At 43.6% G+C, this 18,849-nt stretch overlaps 1 protein-coding gene across 3 annotated transcripts in view; it reads right to left on the bottom strand.

The window, feature by feature from the left end:
• CEP85 (centrosomal protein 85) overlaps nt 1-18,849 on the bottom strand; it is a 38,064-nt gene that overhangs the window by 4,340 nt on the left and 14,875 nt on the right. The window contains exons 4-14 of one of the 3 annotated variants that reach the window (XM_021095616.1): nt 18,466-18,570; nt 16,885-17,573; nt 15,948-16,081; nt 15,343-15,460; nt 13,666-13,851; nt 7,296-7,448; nt 6,938-7,092; nt 5,707-5,821; nt 4,608-4,658; nt 1,879-1,986; nt 520-745 (exon numbers count right to left, since the gene is read on the bottom strand). In XM_021095616.1, the coding sequence (XP_020951275.1) occupies nt 520-745; nt 1,879-1,986; nt 4,608-4,658; nt 5,707-5,821; nt 6,938-7,092; nt 7,296-7,448; nt 13,666-13,851; nt 15,343-15,460; nt 15,948-16,081; nt 16,885-17,499 (1,861 nt within the window). In that variant the 5' untranslated portion in view covers nt 17,500-17,573; nt 18,466-18,570. Of the gene's footprint in view, nt 1-519; nt 746-1,878; nt 1,987-4,607; nt 4,659-5,706; nt 5,822-6,937; nt 7,093-7,295; nt 7,449-13,665; nt 13,852-15,342; nt 15,461-15,947; nt 16,082-16,884; nt 17,574-17,872; nt 18,118-18,465; nt 18,571-18,849 lie in introns of those variants that run through there. The other 2 variants (XM_021095617.1, XM_021095615.1) reach the window with 2 other exon arrangements.

The raw sequence follows: 18,849 nt of genomic DNA, 5'->3' as shown, positions 1-18,849 counted from the left end.
CTGGGGAAGAGAGCATTTCAAGAGAATAGTAGTAAGTCAGTCAGGGGATGCTTTCATGTGGAAGGGGCAGTATGGATAGGCAGTACTCTAAGGCCCGTGGTCTTGGAACATGGCACTTTTTTTCTTTTGGCCTCACCTGTGGCATGTGGAAGCTCCTGGGCCAGGGATCGAACTGGCACCACACAGCAACCTGAGCTGCTGCAGTGACAATGCTAGATCCTTAACCCACTGAGCCATGTGAGAACATGACACTTTTTAAAAAACACCTAGTGATAATGGGCTGAAAACTTGTGCCTAAGGGCCACTTTGTCTTGCATTCAGGTACCCCCATAAGAATGCCTATTTCCAAAACAGATTTACTGAACATCTACTTTGCAAAACATAAAAACTCCCAGATGGTGGTGACCAGGCCTAAAGAGCCTAGTTCACACATTACCCTCAGGATGGGAAAGGTGAACAGGGGTGAAAGGAGAATGAAAGCCACTCTCTCCTGGGTCCAAAACTGGCCTGAGGACTCACAGTGAATGCCTAGGAGCAGGGAGAGATTGGGGTCATGACCCTGGGCCCTCTGGGTCACAATGCTACAGACAGCCTGCAGATCCTGAAGGCAACTGGCCAACTCCTGGTGCAGCTCAAATGCCAGCTGAGCTGTGTCTGATGAAGATGGGGACCCTGGTTGAGCCTGGCGCAGGTGTTCTTGGAGTGTCAGATTCTTCTCAATGAGGTCCTGGTTCTGTACTGAAAGCTGAGCAGATAGATAGGCAAGCACATTAACCAAGGCCCAGGGAAAAGTAGAGTATCTGTGCATGAGTGTGGGTATATGTTATATATGTGTGTGGAGGGGAAGCTATGAGTCAAAGGAGATGTCCCCCTCTCCAACCCTACCAAAAGGCTTTGCACACCTGCCCTTCCCCCTCAGTATCAGGCCTAGTTTCTCCTGCAGGTAGGTTGTGCCCACAGGGCTGCAGCACTGGAGGGTAAACTTGCTCCCCAGCAGCCTGAGTCATCGGCTTCCAGGTTTCTGTTCAGGAACCAGAGAAGATACTCCTGCCCCTCGGAACTCTATCTGAAGCCAGTCCCTCAGCCAACTCTGTTAGCCAGGCTATTAGAGAAGGCTTAACGTGAACTGTGAAATCTGAGGAGACACTGGTTTCAATCTCTCCCTGCCACCCTGACAAAAGTGGCCACCAGCCAGCCTGATCAGTGTGTGTCAGAGGAATAAAGCGGGCAAGAAAGACAAAATGACCCTAGTGGGCACTGGAGAAGCTGGAGATCTGGAGGACACAGTGCTGGAATGTGTCCTGTCTTTTCAAACCATCACCTAGGTGGAGCCAAGCTTCAGTACAGAGACCAGATATTCATGTATATTTGTGGCTCTTTCCCTTTCTTTCCCAGAACAGTTTAACGCACTCTCCTTTCCTTCTTACTTCTATTCTGTTTTAAAGACACCAAACAGAATTCCTCCTCCAGTCTCAGCCCTTCACCCACACTGGGCCATGTTACAATCCTAGGTCTGGGAGACTCCTCCTTTAGCACTTGGCCACTGAACTTGGCAGCTCTGTTTACTCCATGAGGATCACCAAACCTTTAATCTTGAAGCCTTTATCCCCAACCCCAAAAAACTGTGGCTGCTGAAAGACAAAATGAGAATGATTTTCCATATCCAAAAAGCATTCCTAGATAATTATGGCCACTCAAAGACAGGCTTAGGACTTTTAATATAAAGGATGATACAATGTCCCTCCTTATTCCTCTACCAAAAAAGTTTAGCAGGGACCTCTCAAACATGGGGCTCTCATGGGAGGAGGTATGGGGAGGGTACACAGAGAAAGCAGGTTTGTAAAGGCAATACCAAGAGGCCTAGTTGATGCTGCTCACCTCTTTCACGGCTGTGCGAAGCTGCTGCAGGGCTGTCTCCCTCTTTTGCGCCTCTTCTTTCAGGGCCTGGCTTGTTCCTTCTTCTTGAGCCACTTCCTGCTCTAGGCTCTGAATCCGATGGCAAGGAGTATGGGAGAACACACCAGGAGTAACAAGTCTGGTTCAGACCACATTGCCTCTGGTCCGAACTATATACATAGTAAAGCTCCCCACACCCACATACCGCTGCTAAGAGATTATTTTAGAACAGTCCTGATCTGTGACTTCCCATCAAGACTCTCCTCTAGGCCCTGACCATGTACCAATAGAGGCCTGCTCCTCAGCAGAGCATTCCAGGCCCTTACCTACTTTTCTATCTATACTCTTTTTACCCTCCACACAGCCTCCCTCCACTCCAGTCATACCAAATGACTAACTGGATTTCTCTCCCAAAGTTTCCAGGTTCAATGTTGTTGCTCCCTCTTCTTCTCTTTTGCTCAGAATGCTCCTCTGCTCTGCTGGTCGCCTGGGAAACCTCCACCTGAGCCTTCCTCAATCCAATTAATCCTAATCTTGCCCTGATACTCATATATCCATCATGGCTCATGAGCACATTTGTTGGTTATGCACATGATTCCTCCCTCCACTAGACCATAACTTTCTGAGGGCAAGAACGTTTCTTGAGTTTAATTATTAATTGACCACTTAATGCTAACAGGCACTGGGGATAATGAAAAAGAATACCAGACAGTCCCTATCTTTTGAGAAGCTCACAGCCAAATGCCCTCAACGATATTGTATATTAAATGCTTTTGACAGCAGAAATTATCACAACATTGTAAATCAACTATACTTTAATAAAACTTTAGAAAAAAAAAAAAAAGATCATACAGCTAGTAGGCGAAAGGGCCAGTATTTGAACCCAACCAATCTGGCTCCATATGTAAATATATATGTGTGTTATTAAAAGAGAAACAGAATCTCAATAAATAAAAGGTTTTTTACTGGAATTTACACATATACACATAAAAAATGCTTTTGACAGAGATGAGCAGGGGCCAGAGAGGACTCTCACAGGCACCTAATCAAGTTATAATGTGTCTATATGTATATGTGTGTGTTGTGTGTAGAGGTAGTCAGGGTCAGGGGAGGGAGGTATTTACAACTCTTATCTTCTGCTCCTCATTCTGTTCATTCCAATTTCCCAGTTTTATTTCCCCCCCTTTTTCAGCTGCACCCAAGGCATATAGAAGTTCCCGGGCCAGGGATCAAATCCGAGCTGCATCTGCAGCCTATGCCACAGCTGGGGCAACACTGGATCCTTAATCCACTGTACCGGGTTGTGGATCAAACTGGCAATGCCACAGAGACAAGCTGGATAATTAACTACTATGCCACAGTGGGAACTCCTCCCCCAGTTTTTAAAATTGGAGTATAATTGATTTACGACATTGTGTTAGTTTCTGGTGTACAGCAAAGTGAATCAGCCATACATATTTCCCCCAGTTTTGAAACTAATTTGAACAAATCAAGTATAAGTAAATTTCTGTATTTTTCCATTTTGTATTAATGAAAAATTTTAACAGTCAGGGAGAACATCTCACCACCATGCAATACCCGAAGTGACCGTTCTGAATCCACCTAATTCCACCAAATTCACCTGATATTTTAATTTGCAAAGTCTCATCACAGGTAAATGCACCATCTACGATGTTGTGGAACCTCAGGGTTCTAGAAAACATACTTTGAGATCCATTAAAAACTACTAAAATCTTGGGATTTTAAATGGATATAAACACTCACTAGGCTTGACTATCTCCTTACAAGACTTGAAATACATGAACTAAATAGTACAGACCCACATAATAACAAAGGTAGGCCTGCGGCTTTCAGCTGTTCCTCAGAAGGAGTGCATTTCACCTGTTTTGGGTCCAAAGAGTACCTGAGTGAACCTACTGATCTCCTGGAGAATCCAGTTAAGGACACTCTCAACTCTGGCCCAATCTAGAAACTAGGAGTTATCTTTGGTTTTTCCTTATTCTTCAAGCCCCTACACTCTGTGAGTCACTAATTCCTCTCAATCTTACCTCCTAAAATTCATTTAAATCTACCCCCTCATATCTCCTCCTTGCTATGATGCATCATCCTTCAACATCTCTCGCTAGGATTTCTGCAACAGTCCATTGGCCTCCAGCTTGGACTTGTTCCAAGTGTCAATCTTCCACACTCAAGCCTGAGGTGCAAACTGACCACATCACACCCCAATTAAATGTCACAGTAGATTCCCATGGTCCACCTAAAGATTGAAAGCTAACTTAGCTGGATAGTCTGACTCCTTCCATAGCCTAGTTCTTCATTTACCACCTCACTTCCACAATATCAAACTGCTTACAGCTCCATACTGTTTCATGCCTTCATGTTCCTACCTATGCTGTTCCTTCTGGCAGGTATTCCAATATCATCCTATCTCTCTCCTCATCTTTGCCTGGCTAACTCCCTCCTTCAAGGCTCATGATCTCCGGAAACACTTCCTCGGCCTCTCTACTTCCACTGGCTCTTTTATACTCCCCCAGGGTAATATGGACATTACTCTCACAATACTGTGCTGAAACCTCTTCGCAATAAGACTGTAGTCTCATCTTTGTACTCCTAACATGAGCAAACTGCATAGCAGAGAAAAAAAGGGTTGGCTGAATTCTAGAATTCCACCATGAAGGCCTTCCCACCATGTCCCAAGGACTCAAGCTCACCTGTACTTGTGAATGCAACTGATCAATCTTCTGTTGTTGCTTCTCCACAATCTGGAAGGCAAAGTTATCAAAGACGGCTGTTAGCACATGCTGACAATGAGGTCAGAGGGTGAGAAGTTGCACTAGGATCCGTGGTCTGACTATTAGTCAGTAGCAAGAACAGGGTAAAGACAAGTTAGTTCTACCTACAGAAATATAACCCAGACTCCCCACCCTGGCTAACTAGCTTCACACTCTTATGCTCTAGTCACAAAGAGGTTTAAACAAAAAGCAATGTAGTGTGGACCTATGACCACCATGGGGAAGTCAAGTGGAGAGATAACCTCATCCTGATAAATGTAGACCAGTGGAATCAACTTCATACAAAGTTATTGAGCATTCTGGTTCTTTGGTAAAGGACATGACTAAAAATTCAGTTTAATGAATCCTGCCCTATCTAGGGTTATGATAGTTATCACATAGCTTTGGTCACACTGACATTTCAAGGAGATGGAATTCCCTGGCAGCCTGGTGCGTTAAGGATCTGGTGTTACTGCTGTAGCCTGGGTCACTGCTGTGGCGTGGGTTTGATCCCTGGCCTGGGAAACTTCTGCATGCTGTGGGTGTGGCCACTGAAAAAGAAAAAAAAGGCGGGGGGGGGGGGAGAACTTAAACAGGCTCAGTTTCCTGTACTTTGAGAACTCAGGTACTCTCTGGACCATTTCTGGGTCTTCTTTTTTGCTGACCTTCAACCAGTCTCACTGGCAGGCCCTGAGCTGCTGCTTCTCTGCTCGATTAAGGCCATCTCACTGGTGAGAACTCTGCCTAATACAAGAAGTTCTGTAGAAGACCTGAGCCATGAATGAAGTGCACCAAGCCTCAGTGTGCCATTTTGGAGCATCTAGTTTGGGTGTTCAGAGGCATGTCCTTCCCTAACTTTGCTTGCCTATCATAAGGATGAATATACAAAATGCAAAATGCTGGTGCAGGGGAGACTTCTTGGAAAAGAAAGAAAAACTCGAGGTGGTAGATCCTAGGGGGCTCAGGGCCAGAAATTCATGGTTCCTTATACACAATCTTCTCTTTCCTCTAAGCCTACCCCATTACAGCGCTCAGTCACCTTTCGAAGAGAATCACATTCCTTCTGCCAGGACTCCATTTCCACTTTGGAACCTTCTCCCTGTTGAGCTGGATCTTCTCCAATGGTCTCCTCCACACACTGCTTATTCTGCAGGCTGAAAGACAGTGGCTTTTTCAAGTCTAAAGTCAGAAAGATGTGGCTTTGACTCCTGATTCTGCAATTTACTGTGTGTTTGGGGGCAAGACACTTAGGCCCTTCCAAGCCATAGCTTGGAATAATAGCCATAGCTATTATATCTGTTTAATGTCAGGAGTGCCACACGGAAGCTGCTTGCTCAGTCTAGGTTAGTTCCCTTCCTTAGAGGCCAGCATCTATACAATGTGCCACCAATTCTCTACCAGCCCAAGGCTCTTTTATTCTTTGTTTTGATATTTAAAAAAAAATATTCATCACATGTATTTAAATTATAAGTCACACATGTATACGCAAAAATTCTACAAAATACCAAAAGAAAACTTTTTTTTTTTGGCACATATAGTCTGGGGCAAGCCCAACTCTGTCCCCTAACCTCACTTCTGACTCCAACCAGTGGTCCCCTCCCATGGATTCCCAATCTCTTTCATCATGGCCCATCTGCTGAGATAAACAACAGGGTTGCTGTGGTTGAATATAGGATGAGAAATCCAATCCATCCCATTAGAAACTGGATTTTGTCCAAGAGGCTGCTGAAACACAGCCACCACATTTTCAGAAACTGCTATTAATATGGAGGAGGCTCCCAAGACACCCTGAGAGTACATTATAGCATCTTGTTTTGTTCTCAGAACCTGCTGTGGCAATCGAGAGCAATCCCTAGGGCTGAAGAGAAACAGATGCTCCTGGTAGCCTTTTAAAACGTGGATAACCCCCAGTTCTCAGCACCAGGATCTACTTTTGCAAATATACAGATACTCATTTACTAGTTTATAAAGTGTCTGCACTCATTAAACTGTTTATACTCAAGGATTATTATCCAGTATTATTATACCAGGTCCTGCGTTGTATTCCAAAGAATACAGCAACAACCCCCACTGCACCATTACACTCCCCACATTCCATGTCAAAGACACGGTCCTTGCCCATAAACAGCTTTCCTATTACTTAAAATCCAAAGAAAATGAAGCTTAGAGAAGTAAAGGGATTTGCCCCAAGTCACAGAGGTAAAGAGTCGGGTAGCCAGGACCAGAACCTAGTTCTCCACTCCTTTCCTCAACCCCACGGGGATATTTACCTATGTCTAGCAGGGGAGAATTCTGCTTCCCTCTGTTTCAGGCTTTCTAGTTGAACCTCCTTCTCTCTGTAGGCTGCCTGGGTCTCCTCCAGCAAACTCTCCAGCTCAGTCACTCTCTCCTGCAGCTCTGTGCTCTTCAACTCAGAATCCTTAAGCTGAGAGACAGGATTTCATGCTTAGGTCAACAAGCCAAGGAAGACTGTGTATGAGTATCTCAAAAAATCTGTAGTTCAGTTGTGGTGTGAGTCTGGGCCTGACTCTGTTGGGATATTCCTTTCAGGAAGCCACAAGGTAACTGCATACAGCAGAGGCTCAGAAGTCCTCCTGCTTGCCAGGTTTGCCTAGACATCGCTGTTACCTGCTGGCTCTGCTTCTGATGGTCTTCCAGAGTAGGCAGATCAGCCAGGTAGCGCTCCAAGGTCTCGATACGCTGTTGCTTCTCCCGGTTCTGCTCTGACTCCTTCTGACATTTCTTTTTCAAATTATTGATATGTTTATCACGACCCTTGACCTATTGGAAAGAAATGTCAAGAATCTGTCTCCACTAACTCCTCTATGACCCTGAACATTAACTTTTTTTTTAAAGTAACCACTGCCTTTGCCCTTAGGGCTATAAATGTTTTCTACTACAATGAAGGGAAGAAGCTGATCAAATTTTGCCATTTGAGATTGGGGTATAAACTGGAGAGTTAACCCACAAGAACTTTTCAATCAAGGGCAAGGAAGAAGGGCTCATTGGGCAGTTTTTAAAAACTGGTAGCTCTACTGTATAATAAAAAATTTGTCTGGAGTTTCCTTGTGGTACAGCGGGTAAAGGATCTGCTGTTGCCACCGCAGTGACCCGTGGCCTGGGAACTTCCACATGCCTCAGGTGTGGCTGGAAAAAAAAAAAAAGAATTTGTCTGGTCTTTGTCCAGGTTCCTGGGAGGTAACTTCTAAACTCTAATTATTTCCCAAATAATAGGAGTGTTTTTGTTATTCATTTTGGGCCACAGCCCACCATAAAAGGACTTATGCTAATGAGGATGACTCAGAATGGAGACTGGTCACCTAAAAGACCAATGAAGTTGAGCCCAATTACCTGTGAGGAGACAAGGACGGGAGACTGAATTCAATCATACCTACATAATGAAACCCCAAATAAAACCCTGGACACTGGAACTCAGTAGAGCTTCCCGGTTGGTGAACACATAGATGTGCTAGGAGGTGACAGGCCCTGATTCTAAGGGGAAAAAATTATGGAAGCCCGGCTTTCAAGACCTTCCCAGACTTTGTTCTATTTGTCTCTTTGTTTCACTTGTCCTGATTTATATCTTTAAAATAAAACTGTAATCCTAAGTATAGGATTTCCTGTATTTCCTTGAGTTCTGAGTTGTTCTGGTGAATTAATGAACCTGAAGGGGTCATGGGAACCCCTGGATTTGTAGCCAGTGGGTCAGAAATATAGGCGGTCTATCTAGGGAGCTCAAAATTTGTAGCTGGCATCTGAGGTAATAAACATAGTCCTTGTGGGGACCACACCTTTAAACCTGTGGAGTTTGATGCTAACTCTGAATAGTCTGTATCAGAACTGAATTGCAGGAGTTCCCATCGTGGCGCAGTGGTTAACGAATCCGACTAGGAACCATGAGGTTGCCGGTTCCATCCCTGGCCTTGCTCAGTGGGTTAAGGATCTGGTGTTGCCATGAGCTGTGGTGTAGGTCGTAGACGCAGCTCGGATCCAGCGTTGCTATGGCTCTGGCGTAGGCCCGTGGCTACAGCTCTGATTTGACCCCTAGCCTGGGAACCTCCATATGCCGCAGGAACGGCCTTAGAAAAGACAAAAACAAACAAACAAACAAACAAAAAACTGAATTGCAATAGTATATGTAACTTCCTTGTAGACATATAGCTAGTCTGTTCTGTTGTGGTAAGATGGGTATTGCATTCTTCCCTGAAAAGCATATATAATATAAAGCTAAGCAATCATCTGGAAGGGCTAATGAAACTGAACTCCTTGAGGAGGGGCTGTGTCCATTTTGCTTATAATCATACCCCCAACACATAGCACAGTGCTTAGAACTAAGTAGGCAAATCAAGATTTGGTGAATGGAAACTTTTTCTTCACTATTACGGCTTTTTCTCTGGCTTATGAAAAAGGAAGCTGGAGGAAGTAAAAGAAAGCAGGGAAAATGTAAGGCTCTAGGATATGAGTCGAGAGAAAGAGAGGGAGAGCGAGGGAGAGAGAGAAGCAAGGGGTTAAAAATAAGTATAAGTAAAAATCTATGTATAGAACTGTGAGACTCTAAACCTAATCTCCTTATCAGTACTGAGAACCCAAAGGCCAAAAACATTCCTGTCCCCAGTCTCCCCACCAGGCAGCAGCCTGAAGACTTTTTCTAGAGAGAGTAAAATAAGACATTCAGAAACCGACACTTGAGGGTTCCCAGGTAAAGAGGGCCGCTGAAGTCTGATTATCCTACAGGGAAACCTACCAGGCAACCACCATGAACCCAGAGCTTTTGTGCAGCTTTAAAATACTACACTCTTGGAGTCCCTGTTGTGGCTCAGTAGTAACAAACTCGATTATCCTGAGGATGTGGGGTTGATCCCTGGCCTCGCTGAAGTGGCTTAAGTATCCGGTGTGGCCATGAGCTGTGGTGTAGGTTGCAGATGTGGCTGAGATCCTACATGGCTGTGGTATAGGCCTGCAGCTATAGCTCCAATTCCGTCCCTAGCCTGGGAACTTCCATGTGCTGCATGTGTGGCCTTAAAAAACTAAATAAATAAATAACAAATACTACACTTTTTTTTTTTTTTTGGTGGAGGGGGCATGCCTACAGCATGTGGACTTCCTGGGCTAGAGATCACACTCATGCCACAGCAGCGTCAACTACTGCAGTAACAGTGCTGGATCCTTAATTCACTGTGCCACAAGGTAACTCCTAAAATACTACATTCTTAAATAGGAGCACTCATTTGTTCAAGGATCACCAAGCCTCTAATATGAAAGATACTAAAACAAAATAAAAAAATTCAAAGCAAACAAAAAACAACACTATAAGCAGACACAGATATCCCCAAACGTATAATCAACATAATCAGAGAGATGTTACATCCATGAAACAAAACTAGCAAAAAACACAATAAAAGAATACTATTCAGAAATATAGAGACATACATCAGGAGAAAGAAAAGAGTTGAGAAGAGACAACCCTGTGAAGTAGGACTGGGCATAAAACCACTTATTTTTGACATTTGATAAAAAGATTTGATAAGTTTTGATATTGTTGATATTTGATAACATGTTAGTTGTTTAACTTAGATACATGCATTATTTCGAGAAGAAGTTTCCTTTTTAACAAGGCTTTAAGTCTGTGCTATACCAATGGCACCAACATCACCTGTGAGTTTACTAGAAATGCAGGATCTGGAAGTTCCTTGTGGTACAGTGCGTTAAGGATCTGGCATTGCTGCAACCATGGTGCAGGCTGAAACTGCAGCAACAAGTTTGATCCCTGGCCTGGGAACTTCCACACACCACAGGAAGAAAGGGAGGGAGAGAGGAAAGAAGGAGGAAATGAGGGACGGAGGGAGGAAGGAAGAAAGATATGCAGGATCTCAGGCCCCCTCCCCTCTGAGAACTACTCAAACCAGATCTGCATATTTACCAAGATCTTTTTTTTTTTTGGCCACACCCGTGGCATGCAGAAGTTCCTGGGACAGGGATCAAACCCATTCTATAGCAGTGACCCAAGCCACAGCAGTCATAATGCTGAATCTTCAACCACTAGGCCAGCAGGGAACTACTCCTCTGAATGATTCTTAAGCATACTGAAGTTTAAGAAGCACTGCTTTAAGAAGTGGTGTTAAGAAAGTTGGACAACTGGAGTTCCCGTCGTGGCTCAGTGGTTAACGAATCCAACTAGGAACCATGAGGTTTCGGGTTCCATCCCTGGCCTTGCTCAGTGGGCTGAGGATCCGGCGTTGCCATGAGCTGTGGTGTAGGTTGCAGACGCTGCTCGGATCCAGCGTTGCTGTGGCGCTGGCGTAGGCAGGTGGCTACAGCTCTGATTCGACCCCTAGCCTGGGAACCTCCATATGCCTCGGGAGTGGCCCTAGAAAAGGCAAAAAGACAAAAAAAAAAAGTTGGACAGCTGCATGCAAATCAATGAAGTTAGAACACACCCTCATACCATACATAAAAATAAACTCAAAATGGCTTAAAGACGCAAATATAAGACATTACACCATAAAACTCATAGAAGAGAACAAAGGCAAAAACATTTTCTGACATAAATCTTACCAACATTTTCTTAGGTCTCCCAAGGCAACAGAAATAAAAGCAAAAATAATGGTTTTTTTAATGGGACCTAATCAAACTTATAGGAGCTCCTGTAGTGGCTCAGCAGGTTAATGATCTGGCATTGCTGCAAGCTGAGGCATAGGTCAGATGTGGCTTGTATCCAGTGTTGCTGTGGCTGAGGCACAGGCACAGGCACCAGCTGCAGCTCTGATTTGACCCCTAGCCCAGGAACTTTCATATGTCACAGGTGCGGCCATAAAAAGAAAAAAAAAAACTTCTAAGCTTTTGCACAGCAAAGGAACAAACAAAATGAAAAGACAATCTACTGGGAGAAAGTATTTGCAAATGATGCAACCAACAAGGGCTTAATTTCCAAAATATACAAACAGCTCATATAACTCAGTAACAAAAAAATTAATAACCCAATTGAAAAATAGGCAGATGACCTAAACAGACATTTCTCCAAAACAGATATACAGATGGCCAATAAAGCACATGAGAAGATGCTTATCACTAATTATTAGATAAATGAAAATAAAAACTACTATAAAGTACCATCATATTTAATTCTTTAATGATGGCTATCATTAAGGAGTCTACAGGAAGAGTTCCTGCTGTGGTGCAGCAGGTTAAGGACCTGGCATTGTCTCTGCAGCAGCTTGGGACGCTGCTGAGGTGCAGATTTGATCCTGGGCCTGGCAGAGTGCGTTAAGGATCTGGCATGGCTGCAGCTGTAGGAACTTTTCACATGCTGTGAATGCAGCCAAAAAAAAAAAAGCCTACAAATAATAAATGCCGGAGCACGTGTGGAGAAAAGAGAACATTCCTATTGGTGGGAATGTAAATAGCATGGTGGAAAACAGTGTGGAGGTTCCTCAAAACTGAAAATAGAGTTGCCATATGATCAATCCCACTCCTGGGCATATATCCGGATAAAACTACAATTAAAAAAGGAGCATGCACCCCATGTTCATAGCAGCACTACTTACAACGGCCAAGGCATGGAAACAACCTAAATGTCCATCCACAGAGGAATGAATAAAGATGATGTAGTACGTATATACAATAAAATATCACTCAGCCATAAAAAAGAATGGAATAATGCCACTTGTGGCAACATGGATGGACCTAGAGATTATCATATTAAGTAAATCAGAAAGAAAGATAATCCTCAACCACCAGACCAACAGGAAACTACTCCTCTAAATGATTCTTAAGCTTATTAAAGTTTAAGAAACACTGCTTTAAGTGGTGTTAAGAAAGCTGGACAGCACATGTAAATCAATGAAGTCAGAACATGTGGAATCTAAAATATGACACAAATGAGCATAGCTATGAAATAGAAATAGACTCACAGATACAAAGAACAGACTTGTGTTTGTCAAAGGGGATGGGGACAGAGGAGGGAAGAACTAGGAGTTTGGGGTTAGCAGAGGCAAACTATTATATATGGGATGGATAAACCACAAGGTCCTACTGTATATAGCACAAGGAACTATATTCAATATCTTATGATAAACCACAATGGAAAAGAACATGAAAAGAATATACATATGTATAACTGAATCACTATGCTAAAACTATACTTCAATAAAATTTAAGAGAACAAAAAAGAAGCAGTATGACTTTAGTTGTCTTTGATGCAAGTGGTCCAGAACTAAACATTATTATTAAACTTGTCCCCCAGGAATATTTGCATTAGAGCAACCTGTGAACAGAACCAAAAGATTTAGTTCCATTTTTTTCAAGGGTCGCACTTGTGGCACATGGAAATTCCCAGGTTAAGGGTCTAATTGGAGCTACAGCTGCTGGCCTACGCCACAGTCACAGCAATGCAGGATCTAAGCCATGTCTGCAACCTACACCACAGCTCACGGCAACGATGGATCCTTAACCCACTAAGCAAGGCCAGGGATCGAACTTGCATCCTCATGGATATTAGTTGGATTCGTTTCCGATGCAACACAACAGGAACTCCCAGATTTAGTTCTTTCTATGATAACCAATCTCACCCTGAGGCAATTCTAAGAGCACTGCTCAAAATGTAAAAACTTCCCCAAATAGTTGCAAATATGGGATTCTTCTCTACGTTTTAGGTAGAGTGAGGAGAAACCAGGCTGAATGATGTACCATAGGTACATCTTGCAACAGTACCATCTGGTATGACTTGCCCAGGCTGCTTTTCTACCCAGGCCAGCCAGTGGTCAATCACAACCTGAGACAGTGAGAGATTATACAGCTTTCTCTTTCTTTCCCTGTTTTGTGGGTGTAAAGAAGAAAGGAGGGGTTCCATTTCTAACAGACCAGTCCTGCGTAAGAAGTCGATGTAGGATGTTTTATCCAATTGGGTCCTCTAAGTTACAACAGGCGCCAGAAACAATTTAGTGTTGGGCAGAAGACTGACTGCCTACTCCTCTGTGAACCAGAAAGCTCCTTAGCTCACCCTTTCTTCTTGTTTCTTCCCCTCCTCTGAATGCTTCTGCAATGCCACTTTGAGTGACTCTCTGATGAGCTGGACTTCAACCTCTGAAGCAGAGAGTTTCTTTTCAAGTTCGATCTTTTCTTTGCTCAAGGCTTCTGTCTTCTGTGCAAACTGTGCACGTAAGAAAGTGTTCTCTCGCTGCAACTCCTGCAGAAAGATTCTCAATATATAACTGTTTCTTACCCTCATATCCCCAGTACTTTACTTATACCTATTTGTGGTCAAATATCATCTTTCTCTAAGAATTTCTTCAAGTAGCACTTCTCAAAGTGTGGTCCTAGCTTTAGCACCACCTGGGAATTTGTTAGACATGCAAGTTTTATTTTGTTTTGTTTTCTGGCTGCACCCACAGCATATGAAAATTCCTGGGTGAGGGAATGTACCTCTGCCAAGGCAGCAACCCAAGAGGCTGCAGTGACAATATCAGATCCTTAACCCAGTGCTCCACAAGAGAACTTCCTAGAAATGCAAATTCTTTTGTTTTTTTTGTTTTTTTTTTTTTTGCTTTTTAGGGCTGCACCTGCAGCATATGGAGGTTCCCAGGCTAGGAGTCCAATTGGAGCTACACCTGCCGGCATACGCCACAGCCACAGCAACAATCAGATCCAAGCTGCATCTGCGACCTACACCACAGCTCATAGCAACACCAGATCCTTAACCCACTGAGCAAGGCCAGGGATTGAATCCGCAACCTCATGGTTCCTAGCCATTTCTGCTGCGCTACATCGGAAACTCCTAGAAATGCAAATTCTTGAGCTCAACTCCCAGGCCCAGTGAATCAGGGGGAAACTCTGGGAATGGGTCTCAATAATCTGTGTTTTAACAAGCCTTCCCGGTAATTCTGATACACACTCAAATTTCAGAACCACTGGCTTAAAGCAATACTTGAGGAGTTGTAGTATAACAAAGGAACAAAGAACAATATATCAGAAGACCTGGGCTCAAAGTCTGGTTCTCCTCTATTCATTCTCTATATGACTTTAGCCAAATTCTTCCTCCTTCCTGGGCCTCGATTTTTTTCATCAGTAAATTAGAGGACTGAACTAGATTTTATCTAACAGCTCTTCTTACTCTTAATATTCTGATTCTACAGGGTGGAACACTATCTTAACAAGCCCACTAAGTAGCAAAGCCAGTATAGTACCATAATCTGTCTAATACCCATCACTCGAAAGCTCAAACTGCAGAAGAAGCTTGGTCAACTTCTTTTAGAGATATTAACCTAAGTGGGAACATGGTTTCCTTCAGTTGCTCCTAGACAAAGACGACTAAAAATGGGAATGGCTCTAAATCCCACATTACCTCTGCTTCTCCCTCCATCTGGCCGGGGCTGGTAGATTAAGACTTCTCAGAGCATCACTCGACTCTGGGATCTTACTATATACCTTGTTGTTCTTTCCTTTTCTCCCAAATATGTCCTGATACCAAGGCACCTGCTTGATTCTACCCTCAAGCCTTTTCTGCCCCTCCAAGTACACAACAGGGGATGCTTTATAATTAGTATGTTTACCCTTTAAGGGCAGGGGCACCTTACATCACCTGATCCATTTTCTATCTCCTGGATACCTAACAGTGCCAAGCACAGGGAAGATAATGAGTTATGACAAGGAGAATATCATCCTGGCTGGCAAGGCTTACCTGTAGCCTCAGCAAGCAGACATCCCCAAAGGGGGGAGGACGACCCAAAAGAGCACTGTGAACTTGTAGTTCGCTCTCTCGCACTTTCTGCTCCAGCTGAGAGATATGTTTCCTCTGCCTGCAAGAGCCAGAAAAGAATGAGGCCCAGGGTTCTGACACAAACCCATTTGCAATAGGAGTCCCTACTTTCCTTAGATAGGCACAATCCATACTTTATAAGCAAAGACCTTGGATTCTGGGCAGTACTGTTTCACTGAAGGAAGAACAAACCAGAAAAGTGACTGAGGGGAAATGAAAGAGGATCAGCTGCAAACACAACATTATAAATCAACTATACTTCAATTAAAAAATAAAATAAAATTTAAAAAGATCAGCTGCAAAGAACCAGCTGCTTCCTTTAGGCACTGCCCACAGCCCCTGCAGAGATATGTAAACTGGCTTCTCATATTAGTCATATACATGACTAGGCTGCTTATCAACCTAGCTTTACCAAAAGGCAGGGCAAGGCAAGGGCCTAAAGAGGAGGATGTGCTGCCCTTGGGAGACCTCCTGAGAGGGGGCTGGGAGAACAAAGGCTGGCCCTATGACCCCCCTTACCCCCTTACTTGTCAATAAGGAGCTCCTTTTCCTTTAGAAGGTGTTCATTACTGTTCAAGATGCTGATCCACTGTGCTGGATCTAACGTGGGCAATGAAGGAGCAAAAGCAGCAGGATGGTGGCAGATGGCTCCATTCTGAAGCTGAAAGATAAGCAGGCCCAGAGGGATTTGATCTTAACCTATAGGTACTTGAAAACACCTGAGCAGTACCCGGCTGGGTCTGCAGTCAAGGCTTACTTTGGCTTAGTCTGAGAAGGCCCAGTGTTTATGAAATAATTTTAGCTCTGATGCATGACTGGAAAGAACCTGCCAGGGAGACTTTCTGCCAACTGGACACTCCCTGTTGAGAAGGGCTCTAGTTTCTAAGAAAAGGTCAGTTATCTTTCATTATCTGGCAACAGAAGCAAACCAGAAGCTAAGATGTCCTCACCAACCAGTAAAGGAGAATGTGTCCTACTTCTTTCTTCTCATTCTTAAGCAGCACAAGGATTTTTTGTTTTTTCTTCTAAACACAAAAGTGACAAAGTGGAAAGAACATGGGATTCAAAGATAGTCTTTGAACCCTAGAGCTCTGCCACTTACCAGCTCTGTGAACCTGGACAGATTACTTATTCTAAGAACCTGGTAAATTTCTACATTTACCTCATCAGAGTTCTATAAGGATTAAATATGATTCTGTATGTTAAAGTAGTCATCATCTAGTGACTGGTACATAAGCATCTATACACACAATCAGTATTGGTAACCCTCTACTTTGGAGAACATATCTAGTGTTTAATTAGACCACCAACAGATTTGATGACATTCACAAGACTTAATTTCCTATCTACAAACGTCTTCCCTCATTCTTACAAATTTTTTTTTAGAGTCAAAATAGGACAAAACCTATACAGTTCTAAGGTCAGCACAGAAACTGCAAAACCTAAGGAAAGAAGGGCCTCTACCTGCATCTGCTCCATTTGTAAACGGATCAATTCCAGCTGCTGCCGACAAGTGCTGAGTTCACAAGATCGCTCACGGGGATGCCAAGGATCAGGATTCGGCTGCCACACCTGAGAAGGTAGAGGCTTGGAGAGCCCAGGAGCAGGTTGAAGCCCCAAAGGGAGAACCCCACTGCTGCTAGGGTGTGGTCCATTCCGCTCACATACTGCCCCACTACCTGGTGCCTTCTTGGCCTCAGGCAACACTTTGTATAACTCCTTGTTTGTATCAGTTCTTGGGTTGTGGAAGTAGACTCGGTAGTGGGGATCTGAATAAAGTGTTTCCATCATCGCCGACTGATTGAGGGTAGACTCCATATTGGGAATATCAAACTTCCTCACCTCCTCTTCTCTTTCATGGCCCACTGCTGGAAACCAGGACTGCTCAACTCCATTTTCTCCAGCAGCCCCACAAAGATACATGAAATCTCTAGATAGGCCTGGAGAACGTTTCATTGCACCAAGGTCTCCATTTCTTGTCATCCCCACACTTTCAGCCAACCCTGACAAAGGAAGTTTGGGAGAGGGTCCAGCAGGAGAATTTGGCGTGGCAGGAGAGGTCCCCAAAGTAGACGGCATCACATGAGCTGTTGGAATGGTTACGTGGCTTTTGATGGGCTGGAAAGAAGGGCTGCTACTTGAACTGCAAAAATCTGTGGAGAGAATAGTCTTCCATGAGTCAAAATTGAAGCAGCAAGCTTTCTTGAGTTTGGCTGCTACACCAGACATTCTTTGCTTGTCCTGAGACCAGGCAGAGAGGGCACTGTCATCACGAGTATCAAAGAAAAACACAGCAGTCTAACTGTGAGACGTGTTCACACGGCAAACCAACAAAAGGCAACACTGGTTTCACTTTTAATTTATACTCTGTCCCTTGTATTTGCATAAAAAATCCTGCTGTCAACAAAGCTGAAAACTGAACTTAAAAAAAAACAAACAAAAAACCACTTACTTAAGGGAAATGGATTGGGTCCTATTCTTCTAAGAGCTGGGCAACTCTAAGCTACAATCCAATTGAATAAAAATGTCTTTTCCAAGCGCTGCCAGAATCCTCTGTGATCTCCAAAAGCTCCCCAGCAAAGGTGAGCGTGAATCTAAATTATCCGAATAAGGCGACTGGACAGTGCTGCTTTGTATCCAGGGCAGGGAGCATAGCATCTGAATCAGGATTCTGTTCTCTCCCACACACACTAGACCTGACTGCCAGGATATGTGAAGTTATTCTTAGTAACTCTCAGGTTTCATTCTAACACAGTGAGCACTCCCAAGCGGTAAACACTGAAATCCTCTATTTTATAGTTTGCCTTTTCTTTACCCCCTTGTTTGTATACAACTATGATTTTTCACTTGTCCTTCAGACTGGATTTCTTTCCTTTATCTCCTGCCTAGTCTCAGGAGACAATTCTCTGATTAGCCCTGCTGCAGATTCACATTTCTACATACTTCCAACTTTGAAGTGCTACTCTGAAGAAGACTACAAGGTCACAGAACTAACGTGGGGCAGTGGGCTGCAAGCAAACAAGACAGGAATATGAAGAAACATACCTGTTGCCTCCAACAGGCAGAAAACTGAGTAACGGGAACAAGGAATATAAATGTCTTCCTTTTTCAACTATTTCCAGTAAGTAGTCTTTTCCAAACTAAGTGCACCTACCATGGAGAAGAGCAGACCTCCAATCTGTTTCTTTTCATTTTCCATCAACCAACACAGAACACACTCAGCTAGTAAGGACAGACACTAACTTCTCCCAGAATTATATGCATATAGATCAGTTATCATCTTCTCACATGGGTTTGTAATAAGATCAAGACAAAGACCATGGTATATAACAAAAACATGGCAGAAAAGACACTTTGGATCCTTAAAAATAAATAAATAAATAAAACTTCTAGTTAAGTCCCCTCATGGCTCAGTTAGCTAAGCATGTG

The sequence above is a fragment of the Sus scrofa genome, chromosome 6, assembly GCF_000003025.6.
Source record: "Sus scrofa isolate TJ Tabasco breed Duroc chromosome 6, Sscrofa11.1, whole genome shotgun sequence".
Classification (NCBI taxonomy): domain Eukaryota; kingdom Metazoa; phylum Chordata; class Mammalia; order Artiodactyla; family Suidae; genus Sus; species Sus scrofa.
The sequence above is the reverse complement of the archived record's forward strand: the minus strand, read 5'-3'. Positions and strand labels throughout refer to the sequence as shown.